Here is a 16,567-nt window from a genome sequence, read left to right as displayed (position 1 = left end):
AGTTGGAACATTAAACTCTTGGGTTTGAAATGCCACAGTATTAATCAGAGCTATAATCCAATCTCAGCTGTAGCAGTATACATTATAACGTTAAAACAACGCGTGCCCGTGAAGAGCCGTTGGTTATGTGTGTCTCCCAGTGGTGCCGGAGCTGCTGGGCGGCGCTGGAGCTCGACTCCTGCTGTTTGCTGGGGCCTCTGGGGGTGCCCAGGGCAGAAATCAGCTTTAGTTCACATGTTCAGCTCTGCGCAAGTTCAGGGTGTTGCCCTTCACAGCTCATTTTAAATGTCTCAGGTTTGATCCTCCTTGTATTTTAGGAGGCTCTTGCCTCCAATTATTTAGGGGGGTTAAGGTGGAAGACAAGGGAAAAATACTCCATATGTACAGAAACCGAGCTGTTGGTTCTTTACTTTGGTGGAGGCGGGCTTGGGTGGGTTTGATTTTTATTGGATAATTCTGGAAGTTGTGCAGAAGTTAAAGACTCTAATAAAATTATGAAGCATCTCGTTAAAGTAAGATGAGGCAGCTGCTGATGGGCTGCACAGTCTTAATTATCAGTCTTGATTTATTGATGGAGTTTTCAGTTTAAGGTGTTTGATGTTAAATTAAAGACAGCTGGTTTACATCCTTCATCAGCGTTGCAGAAATTTGAGATCAAATTGGACCATTAAGTGCTGGTTGGGGTTGTCAGGACATACCAGAGTTTAGAATTTCAAAGAGTGCCCGATAGAATCTACTTGTCACTTCTGTTGGAATCGGGTTCGTAGTCCTCGCTCTTAGTAGATGTTGATATTTGGCTGGATTAATATGCCCAGTGTTCAGTCGATGCTTTATTTAGTGATTTCAGAATGGGAGTTTTGTTGTGTCTGTTTCACTATCTCCCCAATGAAAGTTCTGCTGCTTCTCTGCCTCTTTGTAACCCGAGTGCTTTTGTTTCCTTCTAGAACTATACTCAGTATATTCCTCTGTCCATCTACGACCTGCAGACCTGGATGGGCAGCCCATCCATCTTCGTGTACGACTGCTCCAACGCCGGCCTGATCGTCAAGTCGTTCAAGCAGTTTGCGCTGCAGCGGGAGCAGGAGCTGGAGGTGGGCACGGGGCGCGCTGGGCTCGCGGGGCGCGCTGGGCTCGCAGGGTGTGCTGGGCTCGCTGCGCCGCGGGCAGCGCGCTTGGAGCGTGAGGGGAGGCAAATCAATCTGCAGATGATTTTGCCACCCCAGTCTTTCTGGTTCAGTTTCCTATCCTATTAAACTTGGAATCATTTTTAATAGAAGAGCTAATTAAATGGTAATGTTAATAGAATCAATTTAGGCCCTAATGGTCTTTTCTGCTGAGGTGAACTAGACATATTTATTTTAGATGCAAAAGTCTAGGATCTGGTTATGTATAAAACAATAACAACAACAATCCCCACCTCCCAGAGCCCAAACAAGCCAACGGCTTCAAGGAAGGAATGTTAATTCATCAGGCAGCAGACTGTCACAAATAGAACCTTCAGGCAAACATGAACAGTATCCCTGGCTCTAGTGCCTTTCATCCTAAGTTCCATTTTTGGAGATGCTTTTGTGGTGACTCTTTGGCAGGTGCATGTTCCATTCTACTGAAATAAACCAGTCCGATAGCTTGGGACATGGAGATTATTCCCCGATTCCTCTCCAAGATGAGGAATTCCTAAAGTCTCTGGCTTGGGAAGAACATGAAACTGTAAACCCAGGTTACTAGAACTGGTAACAGCAGCACAGCATCTGCGCTGACATGTCTCTCAGTTCTGAGGATTTTAAAGAGGTGATAATACTCCAATTATATATAAACTAATTGAGTCTTGGCAAATGGTGTCTCGTTAGAACAGCTCTAGATCTTGTGCTGCAAAGACCTCACTTTGGGATGGCTGGTTTTCAATGTAACACTCGCTGTTTAGAGCAGAAATTACCTTGCTTTTTCCATCCAGAGGAATACATGTAGGGACCTCAAACTGTTTTACTAAAGCATTGATTAAGACCGGAGTATTGTTAGTCACACATGAGGTAAAGCTGTGGCTGGTGCTACCAGAGTTCGGCATTTCTGCAAGTTCTGTTGAACTTTGAAGCTCTCTGTTGGTTGTTGTCAAAGTGCCGTAGAGGCGACCGTGCCCGAGCCCCCAGGCGAGTAACTGCCCCGCTCTCCGCAGGTGGCTGCGATCAACCCAAACCACCCGCTGGCGCAGATGCCGCTGCCGCCCTCCATGAAGAACTGCATCCAGCTGGCGGCCTGCGAGGCCAGCGAGCTGCTGCCCATGATCCCCGACCTGCCCGCCGACCTCTTCACCTCCTGCCTCACCACGCCCATCAAGATCGCGCTGCGCTGGTGAGTGTGTGCCGGCGGGTGCTGAGCTCCTCTGCTGTGATCCACTCACTCGTCCACATGCTTCATCCATCCTAACATTCCGCGGTATTGGATTACAGGATTTGAACTATGCATTTGGGATGGCGTTTTATTAATCAGAGCTAGAAAGGTGAAAATATTGTTATCTTCTACTTATTACGTTTTAGATTCCAGCTCAATATCTGGGTTTGCTCAGATTAAGGGATTTACTGTTCTGGGAATTAAATATCTGCTTCTTCAGAGAGCAGAAACAGTCCATAGTGCAATATAACTTTTTGTAAATTGTCCTTTGTACAAATCATATTCCAAATATTGCGGTTGCTGTAAATAATGCAGCAGCGTTAAATAATGCCGTAGTGAAAGAATCTGAGCGATGAACCAAAGAAAGATGTTACAGACTGACGTGCCGAGTTAACTGGGAGGCGGCTCCAAAGGCTGTGCAGCCAGCGGGAGCGTTCCGGGTTCCAGGACCGGGACTGGGACCCGGAGCGGGGAGGGTCGCACGGACAGGGATCTGCCGGCACCGAGGGTTTGTCTGCGCTGGTGTGGTGGGTGTTGCGGGTTTGTGGCAAGCTGAGCCGTGTCGCTGCTGGGCGGCTCTCAGGCCCGCGCTGCTCCGCGTGTGCCGCACCAGCCCCGGCAGCGCCGGGCGCCCTGAGCGGGGCTGCTTTGCTTTGGAGTCCCCTCCAAACGTATAAACTGCTTACACAACTGCGTTAAACACATGTTTTTTATATACTGAGAAAGGGGCTTTTCTGATGTCCTGATCTGTTGGGGAATTTCCTGTCGCTCCATCTCTGTGGGGTCGCGGGGGGTTATCGGGCAGGTGCTGGCGCAGCTCCACCCGCCATAGCACCAGGTATTCTCAGACTTGTCTCGTTCGTGTTCGGGGAGGATTTGAAGCTGAATCTCAGCTGTTCTTGGGGTCAGTGCAGTAGACGCCACGCAAACCCCTGGACAGTAAAGCGTTTCCTACTGCGTCTAATCCAATGATGATGTGTGTTGCTTACTGCACACAAAATATTTCTCCTCTATTGTCTGATGGAGATTATGCTCCTTTTATATTCTCTATTGATTGCCATTATTGCGGTTGTATTTTTATCCGTGCAAGTCCTGTAAATAATCAGCGCTCGTTTTAGAGCGTTATTCACTGCTGTTCCAGCCAGGCTGCTGGGGCGCACTGCGTCCTGCTGTCCCAGAGCAGCCCGTGCACCAGAGATCAGTATATCAACCCGGGTCTTTAAAACTTCTCTTTTGCTTCAGCATAGCCCTTTTACCAAAGCTGATCCAGAGCCTTGCAGGATTGGTTTTGAAATATAACATTTTTGCAATTCTGGACTGACTGGTTAATGAGGTTTCATATACGGAATTTATGGGCAAATAAAAGTTTGATGAATACATTTCTATACATCCCATTTTGCGCTCTGTATTTTAAGTAAACAACTGATGGATGAAATCACTTATCAAATGGAGCTGCAGCTGCATCCACTTCGGTGTCATTCCAGGGCAGAGCGATGGCTGCGGGGCAGAGCCGGGGGGCGCGGGTGCGGAGCCGCCGGTGCCGCCGGTGCCGCCGGCCCCGAGGCCGCGGCTGGACCTGCCTCACTCCAGACCGGTCACCGGCCTGTGCAGTGACTGCTCCTAATGTGCGTGACTATATATAGCTGTATATGAGGCCAGCTTAGAGATAAGCCGTAGTGACGGTTAATCTTGACTGATAGGCGCTGATCGGAAGGTGGCTGCAGCTATTGCAGAAACAGGCAGAAACGAGTACACGTTTGGTGCGGTTTTACCCAGATCTGTGGCTCTCGTGCTGTCCAAAGCGAAAAGCTGCTGCTGGAAGGTGTGATCAGTAGCACGTCGCGTGCTTGTGTGTTCATCAGTCCCTAATCACAGGATCACAGAATGTCAGGGGTTGGATCATCCAGTCCACCCCCTAGGCTGCAGTTGCGTTTGCACAGTCTCACCCAGCAGGACACTGGCCTTGTCCACGTTGTCATGAAGACCCTTTGGGTTGAATCCTGGAGTCCAACTCAGAAGAGTCACAGAGCTCCCGAGAAGTGCTGGAAAACCCCCAACCAAAAGGAAGCAAGAACCTTGGGAGCTCCTCAGACTCGGGAGTGTCGGAGATGCCGTTGATACATCAGAACCCAAATACAGCAAACTTGAAAGTGCAGGGAGAAAAGAGTTTGATCTGTGACAGCTATAGGTGAATTAAAGCAAACATTTCAAGTGTAGGTGCTTTTTTCTAATGTGTTTTATTTTGCACTTCTGCTGGAGGTTTTGGGAGGTTAACGGAGCTGATCTTCTGTCCCAAATTTATTTAGATAAACTAAATGGAGTTTCAACACATTCCTGTGGTATCTGAGCAGATTCCAGCTGAGTATTATGTGTATTTCTGGTTTCTTTTGTTATTCTCTGGCATTGATTGGTGTGTTTACACGCAGCTCTAACGCGTTTCGCCTGATGTTTGTGGTGATGACACCAACCATCTCTTGAGACATCACGTTTGGAGCGTTTGGAGTGATGAAGGGGCTGCAGACACAGGATGAGGAACATTTTGTTTACGGGTACATTTTCTTGGCAGCCAGTGGTTGCTCGAGAGGAAATGCAGATGGTCTGCTACTGGCTAATTGGGTTGTAATGAACTACCCTCTTTGGGAGCGCTCAGGGCAGCGGTGGGTGCTTTGAAAGCGGTACTGCGACAGGCCCGCGTACACAGGAGCCGCAAGCGCTGCCGCTTTGCCCCGGCCTGGCGAACGTCCCACGGGTCCGTGCTCGGGGCACAATGTGCTTTCACTGCTCGGTCTGCTTGCTTTGTCCTCTTTGAGGAGCCACGAGCTCAAATGAAATAGCTGAAATGGGAGGTTATTTTGTGTTGCCCAGGTGCGGTCCTATGGAAGTGCTGCATGACGGCATTTCCAAGGGAAACCGCTGTTTGTAGTCACCCCAGAGGCGCGTCCGTGCTGCTGCGGTGGGACACGCCGGCTCTTCAGTCGTGTGTCCCAGCGTCTGCTTTCTGCTTCTAGTCCCGTGAGCTGCCCGCAAAGGCTTTGTGCTCAGCAGAGTCCCCGCAAACGGAGGCTGGGGGTCTGTTTGCCCTGTGGCAAGCGGCCTCTGCTGCCAGGCAGAGCCTGTGTGTCCGTTCTCAGTCTCTTTCCAGGGTTAAGATGCTCACCCTTATTTTACATTGTGTCTTGCAACAGCGTGGAGCACCGTCCTGTTAATCCGTGAGCCTGTGAAATATTGCTGAGTGAGGTTAAATCACAGCTGGGATGAGAGGCTTCTGAAGTAAATCCAGAGTACTGCATGACATGGCGGGTCTTGGGACTCTGGTTTTATTTGTAGAAAGCAAATGCGTGACAGCACAAGGTTGCGCTGGCTCTGCTGTGGTCCTCTGAGATCTGTCGTAGCGTGGAGGCGGTGAGAGGAGCTACAGAGCCTTGGGCACCCCCGGCCTGTCGGAGGCGGCAGCCTGGGCGCAGTGACCTGGTTCTGCCGGGCTGGGTCCCGCCCGCGGCTCTGGCTCTCGGGTGAGGGTGTTTCCCTGCGCGGTTCTGGAAAGCACTGCCGTAAGGCTTTTGTATTTTAGCAGGTTGTTTGGGGCTCCCTCTGCAGTGTTTGTAGATGGCTCTGTGAGGTTTTTTTGTGGCGGATGGTGCATGCATCAGAAAAGCAGCCTGGAGACCACTTGGCTTCCCCGAGCCCGTCCCTGTAAGGGCAGAACAGATGTCCTGCCAGCGGGGGATGCCACAAGAGAACCGGAGGGTCCTCGACGTTTCAGATGTGGGCTCTACATGGCTTGTTCAACTGTTCTGTCCTATGAAGGTGGCTCTGGTAGCAGGGGGGGCTCCGGGTGACACTGGACGCGGAAGGCGGGTGTGCTGGGCAGCTGAGCCCCGGTACCACCGACCCCCCGCTACCACCGACCCCCCGGTACCACTGACCTGCCAGTACCACCGACCCCCCGCTACCACCCTCCCTGCTCTGGCACAAAACAGCAACTTGTGTTACACTGGTGGGTAAATTCTTCATGAAACAGTAGAGAGTGGGTTCCCAAGCTCTGTGGGCTTGGGGGTTTCCAAGGCGCAGCGAGTGGTGCTGCCGACGGGACTGCGCGCTGTCCAGGGCACGTTCCCCGAGTGCTGCTGTTTGTAATGCTGGGGAAATGGAGTCAGCACTTTTTTTAATGAAGTGACTGTGGTGTTAGAACTCGGCGCATCCTCCGGTTCCCTTGCTCCCGCTCCGCCGGCAGTGCCGAGCTCTGCGGGGAGCGCGGCTCATCGCTATTCCAGCAGCACAGCCCCCGCGCTCCCTCGGGGCCGCGCTGCTGCCCGCGAGCCCTTTTCCCCGCTCCGCGCTGGGAAACTCGTCACGCTGACAGCTGCAATACCCCAGTTTTGACACCTCACGATGGAAATCGCCGCATAATCATGAGCGTGACGAATATTGAGGGCCTCGTTTCATTCTTATTATGCTGTGGCAAAGTTTTATACCCAAACACCATTTTAAAAGCAGACACACTGTAATAAAGAAACCTTCCTCCATATTCTTTCCACAGAACCTTGTCATTAAATATTCAATTAGTATGTTTTATTTTTATTCTCTTCTCCACAGGTTCTGTATGCAGAAGAGTGTCAGACTGGTGCCAGGAGTCACGCTGGATTTAATAGAGAAGTAAGCCAAATTTTATGATTTCTTTTTCCTGTTGGTCTTAATTTCCTCATTACTTCTGGCATTTCTCATGTTTGTCTGCGAGGTGATTTCTCTGGAAAGCTGCTCGCAGAGTGCGCACCTACAGCGTTTGGCATTGCTGGCTGCACCGCGTGTTTGGGAAATGAAGTGCGGGGCTGCTGGGAGCGGTGCCACAGGGGTCTCGGCTGCCCCGTCGGGGTCCCGGCTGCGTGAGTCTCTGCCCCATCGGGGTCCCGGCTGCGCGGGGCTCTGCTGCTCAGGGGTTGAGAGCCCCGGGGCTCTCACCGCTCCCGCTGCCATCCCAGCCCAGCCCGGGGAGCGGCCTCTGCAGACACGGGTCGTGTTCCTGCGCTCCAGCCCCGGAGCCGTGCACGTGGCTGTTTCCGCGTGGGCTTTGGCCACGGGAGCGTTGGCAGAGGAGACATGCTCGTCACCACGTCACCAGAGCCAACCAATGAACAGAACAACACTGAATCAGAAACACTTTGTCACTTCATGGCTGTGCTGTCCTGCTGTCTTTGTCTGATAGTGTTGTTGTGTTTCAGCCCGAACACCCTTGAAACGTGTTATCCAAGCAATATTTGAGCGTAATTACTGGTTCTCAGGCAGCTGAGGCAAACTGCTGAACCAAGGCAACTGCGCTTTGACTTGTACTTCGATTACTACAAACAAGGTAGACTTGGAAATAATGACAATTGGCCAGCGTAGTCTTTGCTGGGTTTGGGGATTTGTTGTTGCTGCTGTAAGAAGGCAGCACGTCCTCAGGCGGGGCAGGAGGTGCTTGGGATGCAGGAGTTCTGCGCTCCCTGCGGGTGGGTTTCAGTGCCTTATTCTTGGAGCGTTGCTACACACACGCAAACTGGCTGTGAGTGCTTAATTAAACACCATTCCTTCCATTTCTGACAAACGTTGACTCTAGAAATACTGCTGCTGAGATTACTCAGAACCCTTCTGACACAGCCCAGGGGCCCGTTATCATCTTTTGTCCAAGATGAAAACTGTGGAATCTAAGAGCATCTTAAAGGGCGTTAGGAGAACGGGAGCCCAGATAATAAGCGTGAATTCTTAATATAAATGTATTATCATACTTGCTTGGTTTTCAGTAAGCTCCTGTACAGCGTAGTGAAGAGCAGCAATCACTCACTGCTTGTGCTGCCAAACGCTCTGTTCAGCAGACGCAGTGAGGGTGAGATTGCATCAGCTGCAATTTCTTGTTTGGTTTTTGCTGTAGTAAATCTCTGTGTGTTAAGCGGCATGTTTTGCATTCCGCTGAGGCTGGGGATGGTCCTCGGTGCCCCCGCCGTGCTGGAGCGTCGCAGGTCGACGTTCCGCACTGGAGCTGCTGGGGCGCGTTTGCTGTTGGTTGGAGCCTCTGTGGCTGTGGGACAGCAAAGGGAGCAGAAATTCCCCCGGAACCCGTGGGCTCGTGGTCAGTGTGATATCACTAGATAAATGTGTTCTGGAGCAACAACTGCATTGTGTTAATTGCAATTAACATATTGCTACGAGAGTGTATTGAATCAAAGAACATGTGGTGAGGGTCAGGGAAGGTCTGAGCCAGGTGGCTCAAGAATCGGCTTCGCTGAACACTTGGACGACACTGGCGGGAGCGCAGCCCAGCGCCCGCTGCCGCTCACCAGCCAAACCGCTCCTCTAACGCACCAGAAATAACAAATCGGAGACTAAAATTAATTTAGTTTCCACTTTAAGTATTGTCGAACGTCACAGACTGGACATTATTCATGTTTTGATGTCTATTGATTATTGATGAGTAACGGCTGAGCAGGAGCCAATTTCAAGCAGGAAAAATAAAATCCCAAGATATCACATAGCAAAAAGAATGTAATTGGAGAAAATGCTGAAATTATCGGGTAATATAACAAATACCTTTGGTGCATGCCCTCAGAACTCGGCTAATCAGCCGCCTTCAGGATGGTAAATGGGGGCACAGCAGGTTGGTACTGTAACGTTCTTGTTTCCCAGTTGGAGCCAGCGGCAGGATCCACTGCGCCGGCACCAGCAGGTGAAGGGTGCTGTGCCGGCAGGTGAAGGGTGCTGTGCCGGCAGGTGAAGGGTGCTGTGCCGGTGGGCACGGGCCGGGGGGCAGGAAGACTCGGGCTGGCTGGGGAAAGTGCCTGTATTGAAATGGAGTATTTGAGTTCCTGCATTGGTACAGGATATCAGGCTCTGGCGTGGGCAAAGCCCCTTGTCAACAGGAGTGGAGATGGTGCTCAAGAGGACGGTTTTCATGGCAACGCTTCTTTTGCATCTTTACACAGAGACACGACGGGATCGAGCGCGAGTGTACGAAGCTTTGAGCTCTCTCCAACAAATCATTTAAGAAACTCCAAAGTTTTGTCATTCTCAAGTAGTTTTCCAAGGCTCCCGGAGCGCAGTCACCACACGACTGGGTCACTCCTGTTGTGTGGGGCTGAGGACGGTGCTGAGCTGGCTGAGCAGCTCAGCCCAGGGCAGATTTCCAGAGCGATCTCCCCACGTTCTGTGCTGCACTCGCTCCCTTTTTTCCCCTGAAAGGCTGAAAAGTCAAGTACACTTATTTTACTTCCCCATACTAAGGTTATTGCAGATGTTTGCAGGTAAACACCAGTGCCAAAGCATCTTCTGGAGTCTAAGTATGACATTGCGTATCCCGGTGTTATATATATTGTATTCCGAAAGCAGGGGTAATGCTGGAGCCCATCTGAAGGGAAAACCTGGCATCCTCTGAAGTGAATGCTTCCCCTGTCATTAAAGTGATTCATGGGCCTTTGCTGCATGTCTGACAGGGACATGGATGGTTCCACCTTGCACGAGCTCCTCAGCGACGCTGACGTGTCGCAGTCTTCGCTTCTCACGAGAGGCCGCGCTGGTCGCTCTCGGACGGCGCCTGTCGGGTGGTGGAAGGAGCAGCGGAGGCCCGGAGCTGTGGGTTACAGCGGCCCAGCCAGCCCGCCCTGCTGCCTCCCGTTGCCCTCCCTCAAATGCGGCTTCTCCGGAGCCGCTCTGCGCTGTCCTGGCTGCCCCGGCTCCCGCTGCGTGTCCCGGCAGAACGTGACGCTGGGACGGCAGCGATATCGCTCCTGGAAGCCCGTCCCGGACCTGTGGCGTGCTGACTCTGCACACGTGTGCCCAAACACAGATGAAAAGAAGCTCTAGATGTTTGTGGTTAAACACAAAACCGAGGAGCACACCTTGTTCCCCAGGAAAGCAGATGTTCAAGTCACAAGTTGTTTGTAGGGCTGGGCTGCCAGCAGCCGCTGTGGATGCCAGCCTGGTGTGCCTGCCCAACGCCATCGGTAAGATACGGATCGACCCAACCTGCGTTTAACAGAAGAGAATTCGGCATGAGCCGTGCGCAGAACTCCCCATCTGGTGTAAGGATTCAAACCCTGCTGTGAAACGCCCTTTCTCTATTTCCACTGCAAACTGGCTTTGGTGCTGAAGTGACTGCAGCTCGGCGTTGGGCCTGCGAGGGGTCGCAGCGCGGGGCACGGTGGGTTCCAATCCACGCGGCTCTGGGTTCTGAAGCGCCGCCGCGTTGCTGCACGGCTGTTCTGCAATGCAGATATTGCTATGGGGTCTCTCAGGAGCAGTGGGGTGGCCTCGTGTCCCCTCCGCCCGCCCCGGGGTCCCCACAAACACCGCTCGCACCTGTGCATCACAACACGCAGGAACTTTTTATAAGATGTTAATTACTCGCTGGTTTAGAAATTGTATTTGTACAAGAGCATATGCTTATCTGAACCTGCCTGGAAATAGGACTGCGAGATATCAGAAGGATCAGTTGCCACAGATCGTCCTGTCATTTGTCTTGACACTTATACTATTTGGCCACTCGTTGTACAAGACGTGCCCCCCGTGACTTTCTCATGATAAAGATCCATGCAATAAAAACAAATGGTATTTATTCTTAAATATTTCAGCAGGAAGCGAGCAGGGGATGAAGTGAAGCAGGGTGGCACTTCTGAAGGAAAAGACATTTCCATTGCCCCTCAGAAATCAACATCTCTGGCACCTTCCCAGATGTTTTCCTGTAGCTCAGTTACCCGTGAACAATTCCTTGTTTGTAGTCCTTTATCTGACAATTCATCTCACAAGCAAATTTGAGCATAATGGATCTTGCATAAGGAAAGTGTGTCTAGCAACATTAATTCTCAGTTAACAAATAAAGTTCTGGAAATTTGATCTTTTTTGAGCCTTGACTGAGCTGGGGGGTGTATTTCAAAAGATACGGTTTGAAGAGGAATGTACTTGTTTCTTTTCGCCACCTGTAGGATTCCCGGGCGCCTGAATGACAGGAGGACTCCCCTGGGCGAGCTGAACTGGATCTTCACGGCCATCACAGACACCATCGCCTGGAACGTGCTGCCCAGAGGTGGGAGCTGGCGGGGACGGGGGTTCCAGCACGGTGCGCATGGCTTGTTTGGGGAGGGGGGTGAGGGGGAGAACTGGGACCCTGGAGTAGGGAGAAAATGAAAGCCTGATCCTGGCAGAACAGACCAGGCTGGGTCTTAAGACTAGATGAATTTTTGAAATGTGCTCTTTGTACCAGAAGCATTTCAACAACCTGAGTGTTAGAAACCAGAAAGGGTTTTTCTGGTGCTTTAGCTTGAATAATTTCATTTCTTACTGTATTTGCAAAGAGCAGCCTTGCTGGTAGGACAGCGTGGCTCCCACAACTCCATCCCAGCTCGGAATTAGCTCTGGCGCCTGGCTGCCCGCACCTGGCAGCACGTCCCGGCTGTGCTCCCTGACGCTCAGTACGGCACAGGCTCCTCTTTGCCTCTCTAGACAACAGCACATTCGCTGCCTTTTAGGGGTCACTTTGGCTTCTCACAAGCACATCAAACTACCAGCTCACAGGTGTGTGGCTCTCAATTAAATAGTACACACAGGTCCTTTTCACCTCAGTCATTTCCAAAGGCTTAGGGAGGCTGAGTTTAATTGAAACACCAACAAGAGCATTTTATCCAGAAAAGGCAAAAACCAACCAGAGGTAGAAAGTATTTAGTGCTGTTAATGGAGAGTAAATGTGATGTTTTAAGGGAACTCGGAGGGCAGATATCCATTTAATAGTTGTCACATCACTGCAAAACTGTTGTAGATTCCTTGTTACTGAAGTAAAATATGAACATGTTTTAGTGTTTTAAATGGTTTTGCCCGTTACCTGAAGTGCTCGAGCCACCACGCTGCGCCTCTGGTAACCTGCGCGTCTCTTGCAGACCTTTTCCAGAAGCTGTTCAGGCAGGACCTGCTGGTGGCCAGTTTGTTCCGCAACTTCCTCCTGGCCGAGAGGATCATGAGGTCGTACAACTGCACCCCGGTCAGCAGCCCCCGCCTGCCGCCCACCTACATGCACGCCATGTGGTGAGTCCTGCGCGCGGCCCCGGCGCCAGAACCGAAACGGCTCCGGGCGCGTTTCCTCCCTGGGCACGCGGAGCTAGAACGTAAATCTGAGACACAGAGGCTTCAGTTCAGCCGTGTAATCTTTCACTCCAGATAGAAAAGAAGTTGGGCATCTGCTGCCTTCGTTGTCAGCGAGTAAAGCCCATGGCCTGTGGCTGCGGGGTGGGAGAGCCGAGGCCCCGGAGGAAATCCTCAGCTTGCCTTGTTGAAGTAGAAGAGATGTTTTGCTGCAGAGTTCATCTGCTTTTACTGTTGCTTTTAAGGTGATTAATGGAAATGGAGGTGGCTCAGTTATCGAAAAGCTCTCAGACAGGGTTTTACACTATCAAACCAATGTCCCGTGGATAATAATAATAAAAATAATCATAAAAGTAATAACAAAAATACTTGCTTTCAGATTTTTCATACAGTGTGATTAAGAATAGATCAGTACAAAATTTGGCAAAGTAGGAGCTGGTACAGTCAGGCTAATGTAGATCCCGGAGGGGGAAATGAGAGCTGGGTGACTCGCTGAAAGGGCCGTAAACTGTCAGCCGTGCGGGCTTGATTTGCGTTTGCCAAATGCCTTTGGTGAGCGGAGTTTGGGCGATGGGGCGGCCCCGCCGTGCGTGGGACGCGGCACACCACACTCTCAGCAGCTTCGGAGGAAAGCGCTTGGGTCATTCGGTGAGTTGTTTTGCCGTTATGGCACATGAGGGATGGGGACGTCTGTACGTGAAGGGTTGAAACGCCGCCGCGTTGCCGAGGTGCCTTTCGGCTGCTGTTGTGACAAGAGGTGGCAGAGCCTGGGCCACGGGACTGCGGCTGCAGCGGAACACCATTTAGTGGAAATGTTGAAATTCAACCAGTAAATTTCTTGAGTTATGTATAGCTTGCTTTTTGCCAGCAAATTAAAAATCTCTGTTTCCGGTTCCTTACGGATGATAATTCGTTCTCATCGCCGGTGTGTTGCTAGCCTGTATTTCTGGTTTCCCCGGGGACTGTGGCTGGGAGCTGCTGTTGCCATCCCTGTGCTGAGCCACGGAACCTGAGTGGGGCCTGTTCTGCATCATGGTCCTGCTGGACAGCACGGTGGGTTCTAGAAACACCTTCTCTTCTTTCCTTGTGGGTAGTTCTGGTGCGAAGTGGTGCTGGAAATACCTTTGTGAAGTCCCCCAGACAGGACAGGACAATGGCCCCGTTGCTGCCCCTTAGGCTTCACCAGGTGAAATTCCTACAGGAAAGTCCCCCACAGAGCTTTTCTCCGTGCGAATCCCAAACGCTGGCACAGTAGACGGCAAGTGAGCGCAGAATCCCTTGACACACTTTATTCAGTGTCCTCCAAAAAACGTGCAGTTTGAGGCAAATCTGGCAAAGGGGAAAATTCCACTTTCATCAGAGGTGGCTCAGTTCATTATTATGAACTTTTAGTGAGGACAGATTTAGAAACTAATTGAGGACTCGCTTAAATATTTTCTAAAAATAATCACCTATGTTTACCTATCATTCAGGAATTTTCTATTGGATCCCTGGTCTGAAACCTCCAAACCCATTTGCTGTCCAGCCACACTGGGTGGTGTGAGTGGGGGCAGGAGTTGGCCAGAGGAGCGTGGGGAAGAACGGAAACTCCCAGCAGCGTGGTGTGATGGTCACGTTGAGCCTCCGTCTGCGTTGCGGCGCGGTGGGATACAGCAGGTTTCTGCTGGTGGCTGTTTCAATGGCACTTTGCACAGATGTTCATACCCAGCATGTCCGACTGTTGAATTCCGTTCTGGCAGTTGGTTTGGGACCCACCGCTGCCCGTTCTGTTGACTCTTCTTTCAAACAGTTGAGGAAAAGGGAAAACTTACTTTTTGAGGGCAGATTTGACCCCCAGTCTGTCAATGTTTTGATTTCCGCTGATTTCCCATTGTAGGAACCGGGCACTGGGCCTGCCCTGGCTGTAGGCTCTGACATGGCACTTCATTCCTTCCTTTGTGTCTTTCTTACTGTTATTGGCTTTTCCTGGTTTACCTGCTCAGGTGTGGCCCTGCTGGGCCCCGGCGGTTTGTGCGGTGCCTCCCACTGCAGGTCCTGGGCTGCTGCGGGCACAGCTGTGGTACAGGCGTTAGTATTGGTGTGCAGGTGGGCTGGCTGTGCGCTCAGCCCGGTCCTGGGCTGCTGCGGGCACAGCTGTGGTACAGCTGTTAGTATCGGTGTGCAGGTGGGCTGGCTGTGCGCTCAGCCCGGTCCTGGGCTGCTGCGGGCACAGCTGTGGTACAGCTGTTAGTATCGGTGTGCAGGTGGGCTGGCTGTGCGCTCAGCCCGGTCCTGGGCTGCTGCGGGCACAGCTGTGGTACAGCTGTTAGTATCGGTGTGCAGGTGGGCTGGCTGTGCTCTCAGCCCGGTCCTGGGCTGCTGCGGGCACAGCTGTGTTGCAGGCGTTAGTATCGGTGTGCAGATGGGCTGGCTGTGCGCTCAGCCGGAGAGCCATGCGTGTGCTGCGCAGGAGCTGTGATGTCCTGTCAGCATCCTCAGCTCTGCCCGGATGGATTAGGCATTTTATATTGCTGCTCTCGGCAACAACTTATATTCACAGCCTTCGAAAAGACCCAATAATGTGTTTGGAAATATTTCCTAGCATAGGTCATATATTAAAAATGAAGTACCTTAATTATGCTTTGGAAGAGCTATGATTTGTCCATAATAGAAATACTGCAGTAGTGTATACACCGACCATGAAATTCTACTTGAAAGAAAGTCATAACATACTGCAAATAAAACAAGCTGGAAATTCCAGCTGAAAAGAAACCCATAATATAGCAACGCAATTGCAGTCTGGAGGGCATGTGGATGGGACTTGCCCACCTTTCCAGTTCCCTTTGGCACATTAAACCAGTCAATCACTGCTCCTCCTCCCCACCAGCAGCCGCTCTTTTCCCCATGACTGTAACAAGTATTTTCTCCTCCTGCTTCCCTTCGCGCACTCCGCGGTGTTGGTCCTTCGCCATTCCTCTGTGGCTTGTTTTCGATCTTTTAATTACTGTATTGCCCGTTTAATGCCTCATCTATCACCAGCACAGCGAGGCGGGTGTGTGGCAGCTCAGGAATGAGTCTCCCAGCTGTGTGGTTGGAAAGGGGGAGGTTTGGGGAGGTTTGGGGAGGTGTGGGGACGTTTGCCTCGGGGCACAGCCGCTTTTTGGCTGCTGAGCAGGTTGGTTTGAACCGATCCGTCTCTCGCATGCAGCTGATGGGAACCAGCAGCTCTCTGGATTGTGAGGAGAAGCAGCATTGAGATGTTATGGTGGTGGTTACTCTTTTAAGAGATTGAGGGACATTGGCTGTGTGGTTACGTTGATATTTAATGGCCTGTTTTTACTCTATAGAGTATTTGTGCTTGTGACCCGAAGTGACGTTGTGGGGCTCGGCGGCTCGGTGTCGGTGCAGCGAGCTGTGCGGGGCCCGTCGTGGGCAGCCCAGGCTCCAGTCTCTCATCTCTGAACGTTCTTCTCATGTCGTAAAACTCATCTCAAAGGCGCTAACAGCCACATTTTCTAATGTCTGAGAGAAATTCTTTAGGTGGTATTGCCCATCCCTGCAAGAAACCCGAAAGTCAGAAATACTCCTTCTTTGCTTGAAGTAAAATTATCTTTGTATCTGTACTAATTGACTTTGCCTCGACCAAGCATAGATCTCTCTCATCAGCTCTGTGTAAACATTTTGTCTCCAACACGGGTCTTTATTGGGCACATGGGAAGCATTTGTTGCCTGTGCTTCGATTATCTCTTGATTACCTCTTAATTCTATTGGCAGCGTGTTGTCCAGGGACAGGTGGGGGCTGGGAACAGCGGGACGAGGTGCGGGGCAGCTCGGACAAGCTGCATCGCTTGGATCCCAGAGAAGCGCAGGAGCCCTGCCGTCTATTTGTCCGTCTAATTGGAGAGGCTGGTTTAGGTTGAGAACAGCTGCCAGTTGTGCTAATGGGATGGATTGTGCTCAGCAGTTGTTCTAACGGAAGGCTTGTTTGACTCAAAACAAGGTGATTTAAGAACTTATTAGAGCAGGTAACTAAAATACGCTGTATTGATTATCACCTATGGCCTTACGTCTGCCAGTGTTCCTGGGAGAAGAAACATTGCTTAAC

At 51.2% G+C, this 16,567-nt stretch overlaps 1 protein-coding gene across 2 annotated transcripts in view; it reads left to right on the top strand.

The window, feature by feature from the left end:
- RPTOR (regulatory associated protein of MTOR complex 1) overlaps nucleotides 1-16,567 on the top strand; it is an 86,263-nt gene that overhangs the window by 19,451 nt on the left and 50,245 nt on the right. For both annotated transcript variants that reach the window (XM_080356491.1, XM_080356492.1), the window contains exons 5-9: nucleotides 945-1,091; nucleotides 2,171-2,346; nucleotides 6,982-7,041; nucleotides 11,334-11,434; nucleotides 12,282-12,426. In XM_080356491.1, the coding sequence (XP_080212617.1) occupies nucleotides 945-1,091; nucleotides 2,171-2,346; nucleotides 6,982-7,041; nucleotides 11,334-11,434; nucleotides 12,282-12,426 (629 nt within the window). The remainder of the gene's footprint in view (nucleotides 1-944; nucleotides 1,092-2,170; nucleotides 2,347-6,981; nucleotides 7,042-11,333; nucleotides 11,435-12,281; nucleotides 12,427-16,567) is intronic.

This window comes from Nesoenas mayeri, assembly GCF_963082525.1.
Source record: "Nesoenas mayeri genome assembly, chromosome: 19".
NCBI lineage: Eukaryota > Metazoa > Chordata > Aves > Columbiformes > Columbidae > Nesoenas > Nesoenas mayeri.
This window is presented reverse-complemented; position numbering and strand designations above follow the sequence as displayed.